At 37.7% G+C, this 12,486-nt stretch overlaps 1 protein-coding gene across 2 annotated transcripts in view; it reads right to left on the bottom strand.

Moving 5' to 3' along the window:
- Positions 1-3,256: 3,256 nt before the first annotated feature.
- map3k10 (mitogen-activated protein kinase kinase kinase 10) overlaps positions 3,257-12,486 on the bottom strand; it is a 42,955-nt gene continuing 33,725 nt past the window's right edge. The window contains exons 9-12 of one of the 2 annotated variants that reach the window (XR_014535471.1): positions 11,846-12,072; positions 10,126-10,654; positions 4,993-6,063; positions 3,257-4,930 (exon numbers count right to left, since the gene is read on the bottom strand). Coding sequence is in view for 1 of the 2 variants with exons in the window: in XM_083552888.1 (XP_083409014.1) it covers positions 5,669-6,063; positions 10,126-10,654; positions 11,846-12,072 (1,151 nt within the window). In the remaining variant the exon portion in view is untranslated. Of the gene's footprint in view, positions 6,064-10,125; positions 10,655-11,845; positions 12,073-12,486 lie in introns of both variants that reach the window. The other variant, XM_083552888.1, reaches the window with a different exon arrangement.

The raw sequence follows: 12,486 nt of genomic DNA, 5'->3' as shown, positions 1-12,486 counted from the left end.
TGGTTAAAATAAACCAACCATAAAAATTCTAGTCTGTTCATTTCTGTGTAAGGGGTGAACTCACAAAATCAGCAGGGGATCAAATCCTTATTTCCCCCACTGTATTTAGGGATAAATTTATTGGGATAAACACATTAGGGACACATTAATACATAAAATACATACATTAAAATGTATACTCTAAATCTATTTATTGTGACAGTGTTGACCATTAAAAGATCTATACAAATAAAACATAAGTGGATTGAATTTATATCATTATTATAACTGTTCAAAGGGCAGAATTAATAACTTTTAACAGGCAGGATCAATAAAGTTCAAAGGGCAGGATCAATAACGTTTAAAGGGCAGGATCAATAATGTTCCAATATCTGTCTGAAAGGAAGTAATAAAAGGAGATAAAATTGCAAAGTATATAACAATCTGATAAAAAAAAAAAAAAAAAAAAAAGAAGTTTGACTGATTATTGCAAAGGTGCTGGACCTAAGCAGCAGTTATGTATATGGATGAGGAAATTGTTTGGGAAAAAGGGAATCGGTAAACATCAGACAACCCTGGTGACTCTGACCTCTGGTGGACAACATCCAAATGCTCTCATGACTAAAGCAATGGTAAGTCAAAACTCTAAGTACATGCAGTATGTATATAAAAACACTATTTGGAGAAAAGTGACCACCTGGACACCTGACCACCTGGACACCTGAACATGTGCTTTTTGAATATCCTATTACACATTTAGTCTCATTTTGCCTTTATAATATCCTCCACTTTTCCGTGAAGATCTTCCAGTAGATTTTGGATTGTGCTTGTGGAGGCATCTGCTCATTCAGCCACAGGGGGAACTAATGTACCAGACAGGGTTCCAGTTTATTCTAAAGATGTTTCATAGGGTTAAGGTCAGAGTTTTACAGAAGGCCACTTAAGATCTTCCACTCCAACCAATGTGAAGCATACCTTCATAGAGATCTTTGTGCACAGGGGATTTGTCAAGCGAAACAGGTTCAAGCGGAAGGCTGGAAAAGTCATGTGTCCCAATACTTTTGTTCATATAGTGTATTTCATGCACCATGATGATTTACAGCAACATTAAGAGAAAGCTGTAAGGAAAGGTAATTAACTTTCCAAAATATAGTGGTATACAGTTATTGCTTTAGAAATGACTGAACAATAAAGTGTACGCTTATTTATTGCCATTTCTGTGAATTAATAAAAGGAAGAGTAAATAAGAAGAAGATTTAGCCCAAAAGGAATAAACGGAAAGTTTCCCCAATGGCTGCATTGACTTCTGTTCAAGAATATGAAAGCTTAATAGAGCAAATATAATTGTAGTGTACTTCAGAAGATAGGACTCATTAATGCTGCTGCATCTCACACAAGATGTGTACAAGACGTTTTTTTTATTTAAATTTTAAAACTGTGATTTTGGTAAACACCGGCATAATATTTTAACACTGAGATTTGCGAAAGCTCGCCTGGAGAGGTGAAAGGAATGCCCAATTACTAAGCTGTGAGGAGGCTTTTATTTGAGCACAAGCTGCAGCTTGATAATTGGGCATATTCACAGGAGATTCTAAGTACAAGAAGCCCTCCAAAAACGTTCCTTTCAGGACTTTGTATCATTATTGATAACATCCTCCTGAACACATTAACCAGGTCTCAGATGATTTAACATATTAATTGTTGAAGATTGTGAGCCCGCCAGCCTATTCATCCCCTTATTCAGACATTACTTGCTTTTTCTTTAGTCCCTTCCTCTCTCTCTCATGGGGTAATTATGAGTCTGTCACTTCTGACTGCTCTTATTAATGGTTCCTACTGCTTTGAAAGCAGACCAAAACAGGGGTGGGTCAGAGAATAGGATGCAATATTATATTTATATATATATATATAACACAACGCTCTTAGGTGAATGAACCTAAGAATGAACCTTCCATTCCTCCCTTCTTTTCTTCACTGTGGCTTTTTATAGCATTGCCATGGAAGTGAAGTGGAGTTGCTAGGTAACTGAGTGGCGTCTAAAAGTGCCGGAGTGGCGGCTGCTTTCACACATGCGAGCAGTGGAGCAGAACACAGCTATGCATGTGTATGGGTATGTGGGGAGGGCTGCATGTACAGTAATGATGGAATGCTATTGTTCTTTTTTTTTTAACCATCATGTCTAAATTGAGGTGGTTTATTTTACCCTAGAATGACACAATATGCTTCTCAGAGAGATTTTTGTAAAATAAATGGTATATTTCTATGGTTTTTGAACATCCTGTTAATTAATTGCTGTTATAATAACTGGAATGATGTTCCACTAGATAGAGTGTGCTTGTGGAGATTCAGACACAAGGGTCAGGTTCAGATGTAGGTGAGGAGGCCTGGGGTGCATTCAGCATTTCAATTCATCCCAAAGGTTGGTCAGTAGGGTTGGGGTCAGAACTTTATTGCAGGCCACTCAAGATCTTCTACTCCAACCCATGTTAACCATATGCTTTGCGAACAGGGGCCATTGGGTTTAGGTCTCCTAGATGAAGTGAAGGGGACAATTTAATGCCCAAGCATACATAGCCATTTATATTTTGCATTTTTTTTCTTGGCGAATTTGCACATCCACAATTTGCTTTCATTTTAAATCCCCAGGAAAACAGCAATGCATGGGAAATGCAGCTGTGGCTGCAGTGAAAGGAGAATTGTTAAAATGTTTTAATCGGATTTCTTGCTTTTTTTTTATGGCATTTATTCTCATTGTATGAGAAACCTGTCTGTGATGCAGCACGCTGTAATACTGTGTTTCTTTATAATACGATGGTTTCTATAGCGTTGCGTATTAATGGCGGTATTAAAAGGTGGATTTATTGAGGTAGGCACTACGAAAGCCTAGGTGTAAAATACACGGCCCACCACTGAGATATTGTGTTATTGTGTTTTATTGTGTAACATCATGGCGTTTTGTTCTGGTTGTGAATTTGGCGACATCAAGTGGAAAAACTTGGTATTCTCTTTTTCACATGATGTTTCAAATGTGTGAAACATCCTTCTAATCAATTCTTCAATCATGTACAGAGAAAAAAAGCACTTATTAATCTACAAAAATCCTACCTAACAACCAAAATGTAAAATGATTATTAACATGTCAAAAAAATGGGAGCTGTAATGATTTTATATATATATATATATATATATATATATATATATATATATATATATATGTTTGCTGCAGGAATCACACAGTGAAAGAAAAGGGCTGATAATTAAACATAATTCATCACTGTTTCAATCATAACAGTAATTTTAATAAATACTCTTAGTTCTTTTCACACAGAAAGTACGGGACGGCATTGTGTCTCATTTCTCCACAAAGTCACCCCATACAAATGATAACAATAAGAACAGTCAAACACACACGCACACACACGCGCACACATCCACACTTGCCGGCAGACAGTGGAAAAAATACTGTCGATTACCAGGTTGAACCTTCGAGCATGAAAGCGTACAATATCACGTCATAAACACAAGGTTAAGGGTCTCCTTGTTCAGAACGGAATGATGTCATCACGCATTCTTCTCTTCGTGTCTGATTACAGTGGTATTTCATAAAGCATAAAAAAAGAAAGAAAAGAAAAACGCCACACACTGCATCGCACAGTTCATTCCTTTCTCTCAGACCAGTGTGCAGGTGAAGGAAGATCTTCCATGGTCCCATTTGAAGAGGTAAACAAGTGTAAATGTCAGATGTATACTGTGTACACGTTACGGTACAGAACTTGCTTTGTATTTTATTGCGAACGGACGGAGACCCTCACTCGACCATTAAAAGTCCTTCCCTTCCTCCAGGCTCACAATATTCCTGTTTTACCGTGGAAGTGAGAGTGTGTTTAAGCCGGAAACAGCTGAGGACACCATTTCTCAAACACCTATGACACATTCTCTCAGAAAGACATGCACACACTCTTGCTTACATACAAACACAGGCAATATGGACTGTACATCGGGATTTGCAGTCAAACAAGGCCTTCACATTAAAACGTGCTCCTGCTTTCTGATTAGGTTCTGCAGGCAGCGTGAGATGGTCAATCTTCTCCTCAAAAACAGAAGGATAGAATAATATGCTGAGATCATATGCTACCATATTTTCTGGACTATAAGACCCACATCATTCTATAGTTTAAGTGCAATATAGCCAGCCGGTAATGTCTTTATTTTGGGTGTAAATGTGTATGTAATTGCTATAACTTGCTTGTGTTCTTCGGACTCAGAAGTCCACCCTAAAACATGTTTAGGCCATGCTTTAAATACGCACATGAAAAGCTTTCTGGACAACTTATGTGCAGCTGATTTTTTGTCTGCTTCACTGAGGGAGTGAAATATTACAGAAACATTTAGGATTTGGATTTTTGAAAAACACAAAAAAGGGTAAATAATATATATCAGACTAATAAATGAACCTACAGTAAATATCAGTGAACATGGATGTTTTAATCGTGTTACTGGCTTGATACTGAAAAACAGCCATTACAGCTTGTGTCATACAATGTAGAATATTTTTTCCTGAGGTTGTGAATGAATAGCATTAGATTTTTCTTTCCTTTACAGCTATTGGATTATATACAATATGGAATCCCTTTGTGGTGCAGGCTGAGGCATGTTCAAGATGTCAGCATAAAACATTGCCATATACAGATGGTCCCAGAGTTCGACTTTCAAGTTTTCGATCTTGCGATGATGATGATGGGGATATGACCGAATGGTAAAGATATTTTGAGATTTGCACGGCAGGCAAATGTAGCAGCGAACCTTAACTTGTGAGCGACACTCGTTTACGTGCCCACTGCCACATACTGTACATATATATATACTGTATAGTTTACAGAGTACTGTAAATTGCTCTGTTTTGCTTAATTATGTACTGTACTTTGTTATATTATTAACAAATTACAGTATACTACCCCATACTGATCACCATTCTTTAAGATTCCTTAAAGGTAGAGTAGGCCATATCTGAACTTACAATATTTTTATGTTACAATGGGGCATTTGGAATGCATCTCTATCATCTAAACTAGGTAACACTAATAGGATAAAAGCTAAGAAGCAAATGATTACAAAATGGATCTCTTATTGTATAAGATACTTTAGAGGAAGGGGTTTAGTTATTTGTAAAAAATGTAAATGTCTTATCGAGTAATCTAATTTAAATAGTTAAATTAAATATTTTGTGTTTTTTTTTTCTATCATAATTAAAGGAGGCTTGTCTCCGAATCATGAGCAACTTATTGTCCAGAAAATACAGTATCAAAGAAATGGCTTTGCAAATGCAATTCATCACATACATTTTACCTGGGTATATAAAAAAAGAGAGTTTTATTGAACAATCTATAGAGGGAATGATGCAAGCAGTAAGACTTGACCTTTACTTTTATGGAGATCATAAAAGTGCTGCAGCTTTAAGACTGTGGTTCACTGCGGTGGCTATGAAAAATAATTCACAGTCCTCCGGGTGATTTTTTTTAGTACTTCTTACACTCACACTGTGAGGGGACAGTCATGGTTTCTGGGATGCCATGTCTACAAACAGCCTCCATGAGAAATGCAGGTCAGTGCTAGGTGTTTCATAACCCTTTTGCATCTAGGGGATATGCTGGCGAGGCAGCCCTGGTTATATTGGAGGCTTCCTGGCATTTTATAAGAATTGCTGGCCACACAATGTGGCTTGTGAGTGCTGCCCACAGAGAGGCACCGTGCTGTCCTGGCTCTGCCCTTCCATGTCCATGTCCAAAAGAGTTTGGCGGCCAGCGGTGGCTCCTGCACTGACCCCGCTGTCCCCAGAGCCTAGTGGACTGTCACAGCTGCTCCCCGGAGATGAGCTGAGAGTCCGGGAGAGTGACGAGAACTTCCATGGGTCTGGGCGAGCTCGGGCCGGGGTGGGGCGAGGACGGGGGGCAAACTCCAATGTTTTGGGCCGCTCAAGGGTCCCGGTCTGGGATTCTGAAGAAGGAGGAGGTTTACGGCGATGCACTACAGGGTAGACTGTGGATGGGTCCGGGAGACGAGGGATATCAAGACTGTCACGAGAACCTGAGGAAAAACATAAAATATCACAGCTGACTTCAACGTGAGCAAAACCAGGACATTCGCGATAAAGTATTTTAATAGCTTATTGTAAAGTCAGAAAGAAAAAAGAAAGAAAGAAAGAAACGACCAAAGAAACAAAAAAACTAAGAACTTTCTAGTAACACTGCATTACATCTAAGGTTGCAAACATCCAGGAATTTTAAGCCTGGAAACTTTCAATGGGAATAAACAGGAATTAATAGGAATAAACTGAATTTACAAAACTGCAGGTTAGCTAATAAGAGGGAACTTAAATGTGTATGAAAAAAAATCTTGCAGGAAAATCTTGGTGAAAACAACCAGATATAATGCAGATTCTACCCTGAACATTCATCAATCACATGCACACAACACTGCAGAGCGACTAAGGCCACACACACCCTACATGCACTGTGCATTCCTTCATAACAAAACACAGGTTATTCCTGAATCCTGCACACAAAATAATGTCAGAAATGTCTATCTTGGCATGTATTTATTTAATTTCCATAAATTACATACATTTCTGTTTAAAATTCCCTGTGTGCTGTGTGTAAGCTTCGGTGCAACAAAAATTATACAGTAGCAAAAATAAATACACTGACTGAGCAGACATTTGGGTGAGGTAATAAAAAAGACCTGGGAGGTCAAATCAAAGTGAAAAAGTCCCATAAAAAGAATTTGTATTAGTGTGCATGCATGTCAGCTTATGACCAAACTATATATCATCTATCATCTATCTCAACAAGTGAATTTTTTCCTGCTCCTCAAAATCAAACACAGGGAGGAGGAGCTTTTAAACCAGAAAAACACCTAGCAGCTAGTATCTGGAGTTTCTCCTACTGGACTTTAACACAACTGTCACTTTAACACTGGAATCTCAATATTAGCGCATGAACACTTAAATCTGTGAAAATACCCATCCCTTTCTGTCTTATTCTTGTATATATATTTTATAGTATATATATATCTCTATATATTTCTATTAGGGATGTCAAAATTAACACGTTAAAAACGTGTTAACACAAATTCATTTTAACGGCACTAATTTTATTAACGCGAGATTAAACCAGTGCGCATTTCCGTGTGACAATTTGTATTTGAATAAAAATAAATAAATATAAAAGAGGCGAAATTAAACCCTTTAACGTGACACACATTTATTCACGACATCCTATTATTTAACAGATATAAACTATAAACCGAAACTGAAAAATCCGGCAATTAAATCCGTCCGTGTGGAAACATAGCAAAAGTTCTGTTTGATGTCTTAATTATTTACGTCTATTAAAACAGAATAATTTGATTATTTTTACAAACTGCCCTGCTATCAGAAAATGTAAACGGGCTTGTGTAAGTAAATTGCTCAGTGCAAAGATAAAAAAGTAATGGGAACCTGGTATTTCTGTGTTCTTTTTTTAACGTGTTTAATTGAACAAGTTCTTTAAAAAACATCTATGACCTTTGAAACATGTCTTGATTTCATGCTCTATGTTGAGTATGGTTACATACATAATAAACATACATTTGCATTAAGCAGTCATACATGCCCATGATTAATAAAGTATTAAAAGCTTTAATCGACATTTAAGTATTATTTTAAGGTACATAAAGAACAAATTAAAAAAATTTGCAATTAAGTTGTGATTAATCGTATACGTATAATTGCACTTTTTTAATTTTATATTTATATATATATATATATATATATATATATATATATATATATATATATATATATATATATATATATATATATATATATATATATCTTCCCGTGGGCTCACCACCTGCGGGAGGAACCGTAAGGGACGGTGCTGTGAGGATTGGGCAGCAGTCGAAGGCGGGGGCCTGCTTAGACTGCTGCCCCCGCGACCCGGAATACGGAAAAGCGGGAGAAAATGAATGAATGAGTGAATGAATGAATATATATATATATATATATATATATATATATATATATATATATATATATATATATATATATACATATATATACAGTGAGGAAAATAAGTATTTGAACACCCTGCTATTTTGGAAGTTCTCCCACTTAGAAATCATGGAGGGGTCTGAAATTGTCATCGTAGGTGCATGTCCACTGTGAGAGACATAATCTAAAAAAAAAAATCCAGAAATCTCAATATATGATTTTTAAACTATTTATTTGTATGATACAGCTGCAAATAAGTATTTGAACACCTGTCTATCAGCTAGAATTCTGACCCTCAAAGACCTGTTAGTCTGCCTTTAAAATGTCCACGTCCACTACATTTATTATCCTAAATTAGATGCACCTGTTTGAGGTCGTTAGCTGCATAAAGACACCTGTCCACCCCATACAATCAGTAAGAATCCAGCTACTAACATGGCCAAGACCAAAGAGCTGTCCAAAGACACTAAAAACAAAATTGTACACCTCCACAAGGCTGGAAAGGGCTATGGGGAAATTGCCAAGCAGCTTGGTGAAAAAAGGACCACTGTTAGAGCAATCATTAGAAAATGGAAGAAGCTAAACATGACTGTCAATCTCCCTCGGACAGGGGCTCCATGCAAGATCCCACCTCGTGGGGTCTCAATGATCCTAAGGAAGGGGAGAAATCAGCCCAGGGCTACACAGGAGGAGCTGGTCAATGACCTGAAAAGAGCTGGGACCACCGTTTCCAAGGTTACTGTTGGTAATACACTAAGACGTCATGGTTTGAAATCATGCATGGCACGGAAGGTTCCCCTGCTTAAACCATGTCCAGGCATGTCTTAAGTTTGCCCATGATCATTTGGATGATCCAGAGGAGTCATGGGAGAAAGTCATGTGGTTAGATGAGACCAAAATAGAACTTTTGGGTCATAATTCCACTAAACGTGTTTGGAGGAAGAAGAATGATGAGTACCATCCCAAGAACACCATCCCTACTGTGAAGCATGGGGGTGGTAGCATCATGCTTTGGGGGTGTTTTTCTGCACATGGGAAAGGGCGACTGCACTGTATTAAGGAGAGGATGACCGGGGCCATGTATTGCAAGATTTTGGGGAACAACCTCCTTCCCTCAATTAGAGCTTTGAAGATGGGTCGAGGCTGGGTCTTCCATCATGACAATGACCCGAAGCACACAGCCAGGATAACCAAGGAGTGGCTCTGTAAGAAGCATATCAGGGTTCTGGCGTGGCCTAGCCAGTCTCCAGACCTAAACCCAATAGAGAATCTTTGGAGGGAGCTCAAACTCCGTGTTTCTCAGCGACAGGCCAGAAACCTGACTGATCTAGAGAAGATCTGTGTGGAGGAGTGGGCCAAAATCCCTCCTGCAGTGTGTGCAAACCTGGTGAAAAACTACAGGAAACGTTTGACCTCTGTAATTGCAAACAAAGGCTCCTGTACCAAATATTAACATTGACTTTCTCAGGTGTTCAAATACTTATTTGCAGCTGTATCATACAAATAAATAGTTAAAAATCATACATTGTGATTTCTGGATATTTTTTTTTTTAGATTATGTCTCTCACAGTGGACATGCACCTACGATGACAATTTCAGACCCCTCCATGATTTCTAAGTGGGAGAACTTGCAAAATAGCAGGGTGTTCAAATACTTATTTTCCTCACTGTATATATATATATATATATATATATATATATATATATATATATATATATATATATATATATATATATATACATACACACATATACACACACACAATTATATTATATTTCATATTTATTTTTAATTATTTTGTCTTTATATTCTGTTTCTATTTACATATTGTACAGTTGTAATGAGCATTTCACTATGTCATACTCTGCATGAATATGTATGTGACAAATAACAACAAAAAACTTGATTTGATTTATGTTTCTATATGATGAAGATTATATACAATTACCCAAATTTCCCATTAATTCCCATAAATTCACATAAATTCACTTAAATTCCTGGTAAGTTTCCAATTTGGAATATTTCCCAAATTCCCCAGATGAATTCTCATGGAAATTTTCTACCCCTCTGCCACCCTCGTTACATCCCAAGCACACACAGATTCCTGCTGACCCACCTGTGTTTGCTGTGGTAGTGGGTGTGTCTGGCGGAATTGGCATGCTGCCATCTGAAGGCGTACGTCGGTGCCCTGTCACTGTTTGTGCACGAGGTCTGATGGCACCGTCAGACGGTGTGCGTCTGTGTCCACGGTTCACAGCCATGGTGGCAGAGACATGGGTTGGAGTGAGCGACTGGTTTGGCTCCCGTTTAAAACTCTCTGCTCGCAGGTCCAGCAGGGGGTTTAAAGTGGGTGCTGGACAAGGCATTGCGCTGTTTGGACTTGGCACAAGATCGTCTGGGTCCGAGGGCAGCAGCGACTTGGTGGAGTTGCAGTCGGAAAGAGAGGACAGGGAGAGGAGTGTGACAGATGGAGACGGGTCCAGGCAGGGCAGCACAGATTCATGATGATGCCGGTTGTGGGACAAGGACACGGACAGCGTACGGCTTGGGGGAGAAGTGCTGCGTCGGAATCGACCTGTGCGCTGAAACAGACCTTCTTTCTTTTTTCGCTGTTCCTCACGTGCATCCTGTTCGTCCTGACTTACCTGTACACACACACACACACACACACAAAATCATGCTATATATAATATAACAAATTATATTGGTACTATTTATAAGAATTATCTATTAGCTTTAATATTGATATCATACAGGGTGGCCAAATGGGAATAACCAAATTAAAAGTCAATATTCTGATCTGAAAAAGTTAAGCCAAGTCCAGAAAAAAATGTGGAGTACATGCTTTAAAAAAATAATTATTTGTAGTTTTATACGTTATATCATTGGTTACTGGCTTTTTTGGACAAGCCTGTATTGTCATAAGAAAATGGATAAATAAATACACAACTTAAAGCACAGACTGGAGTCTTTGGGACTTTACTACAATACATCCTCTTATACTGTGATATTTATGTAGTAATTGAGGCAATAATTAAGGCAGGAGTGTTGCTTAAAATGTTAAAATGTATACAGTTTTTACACAATAGTCAATAAATAAACATTAGATGAATTGGCTTAAATGTGTTTTGGAAATGAGAATGACTAACATAATAATATATTGTAAAACCGTAATGATTTTAAAAGAAGATTAATGTTACACATCTTTTTACTTTATTGACTTACAAATTCAATTTGATTTAATTTAAATAATAGGGACATTGCCCAAAGCGTCTTTACAGAATTAAACAGCATGCAACTTTACATTTCAGCATTAGAAATGAGTAATTAATAACTCCCTGAGTTGGTATAATAAAAAAACCTTGAGAGGATCCCGTCCCAAATGGAAATCTTTCCACTCATAACAGTGAAATTGTGCTTCACAAACGTCACTACACACGAGTCTGTATGAATTCACTGAAAAACTGGGTGTCAGTTATCTACATTTTGGCATAATACAGGCTTTCTTGTCATTTCCTGTCAGCTACATTAGCTTTCAAACTCTAAACTGATATCAGCAAGTTGACAACACCTCCAGTCTCACTGTGCCAGTATTGATCACTAATAAAGATGCAGAATACTTCCACCGCTTCAGCTCAAGATCTGCATTTGGGATTGTTTGCCTGTAGTGCAATCATTATACTGTATTTAATTCATCCAATCATTTGTAATGAATACTTCTTTTAAAATGCACACAAGAAAAAATAAAGCTTACTAAAATTTAAAGTTTAAAATTCAATTGATCAAACTATTAAACCCTTTAAAGCAGAGATCTGTGTTGTCTAAACCACCCTTACCTGCAATCGTCCCAGCTGGAGCAGGTCTGAGCCGAAGCCCACGGCAGCCAAGATGGAGGCACAGCCTAGCAATACTATGTCACTCTTCTTTCTCTGATTACAGCGCCGCAAAGAATCCTGGGAACCCACTCCAGGTCCTACGCCCATCCACATATGGCTGGCATCCTCCGTCGCCCCATTGCTACTGCCCTCTGGAGCCAATCGTTCCTCGAGCTCACACTGTTCCTCTACAGAGACACAGACATGAGAATTAGACCTAATTCCTACAGGAAATAAATCCTGGAGTATTCATATAGTATAGAGAAGTGTATATATATATTTATTATAAATCTTGTTTTAATATAGAATCTTCACAGCACACATTAAGCAAAGATCTTTATTTCTAGTCTGTTATGAAGACAATTGTATCATTGATAAAAAGAAATGTATATGTACGAAAAACTGTTGTATAAAGCCTTTACTGTGGTGTACCATGTGTCTATATCAGGATTGAGTTTAACATGGACTAATGAAAAAAAATTTTTTTATTCTAGTCATAATCACACCATAGAGGGGTAAAGAAAAATTGAGCAAAAATTAGAGCTGCTAAATAAACTGATAAACTGTTACCTGACTTCGGTTTATTAGAACTTATTAGAACA

The sequence above is a fragment of the Silurus aristotelis genome, assembly GCF_946808225.1.
Source record: "Silurus aristotelis genome assembly, chromosome: 10".
NCBI classification, from domain to species: domain Eukaryota; kingdom Metazoa; phylum Chordata; class Actinopteri; order Siluriformes; family Siluridae; genus Silurus; species Silurus aristotelis.
The sequence above is the reverse complement of the archived record's forward strand: the minus strand, read 5'-3'. Positions and strand labels throughout refer to the sequence as shown.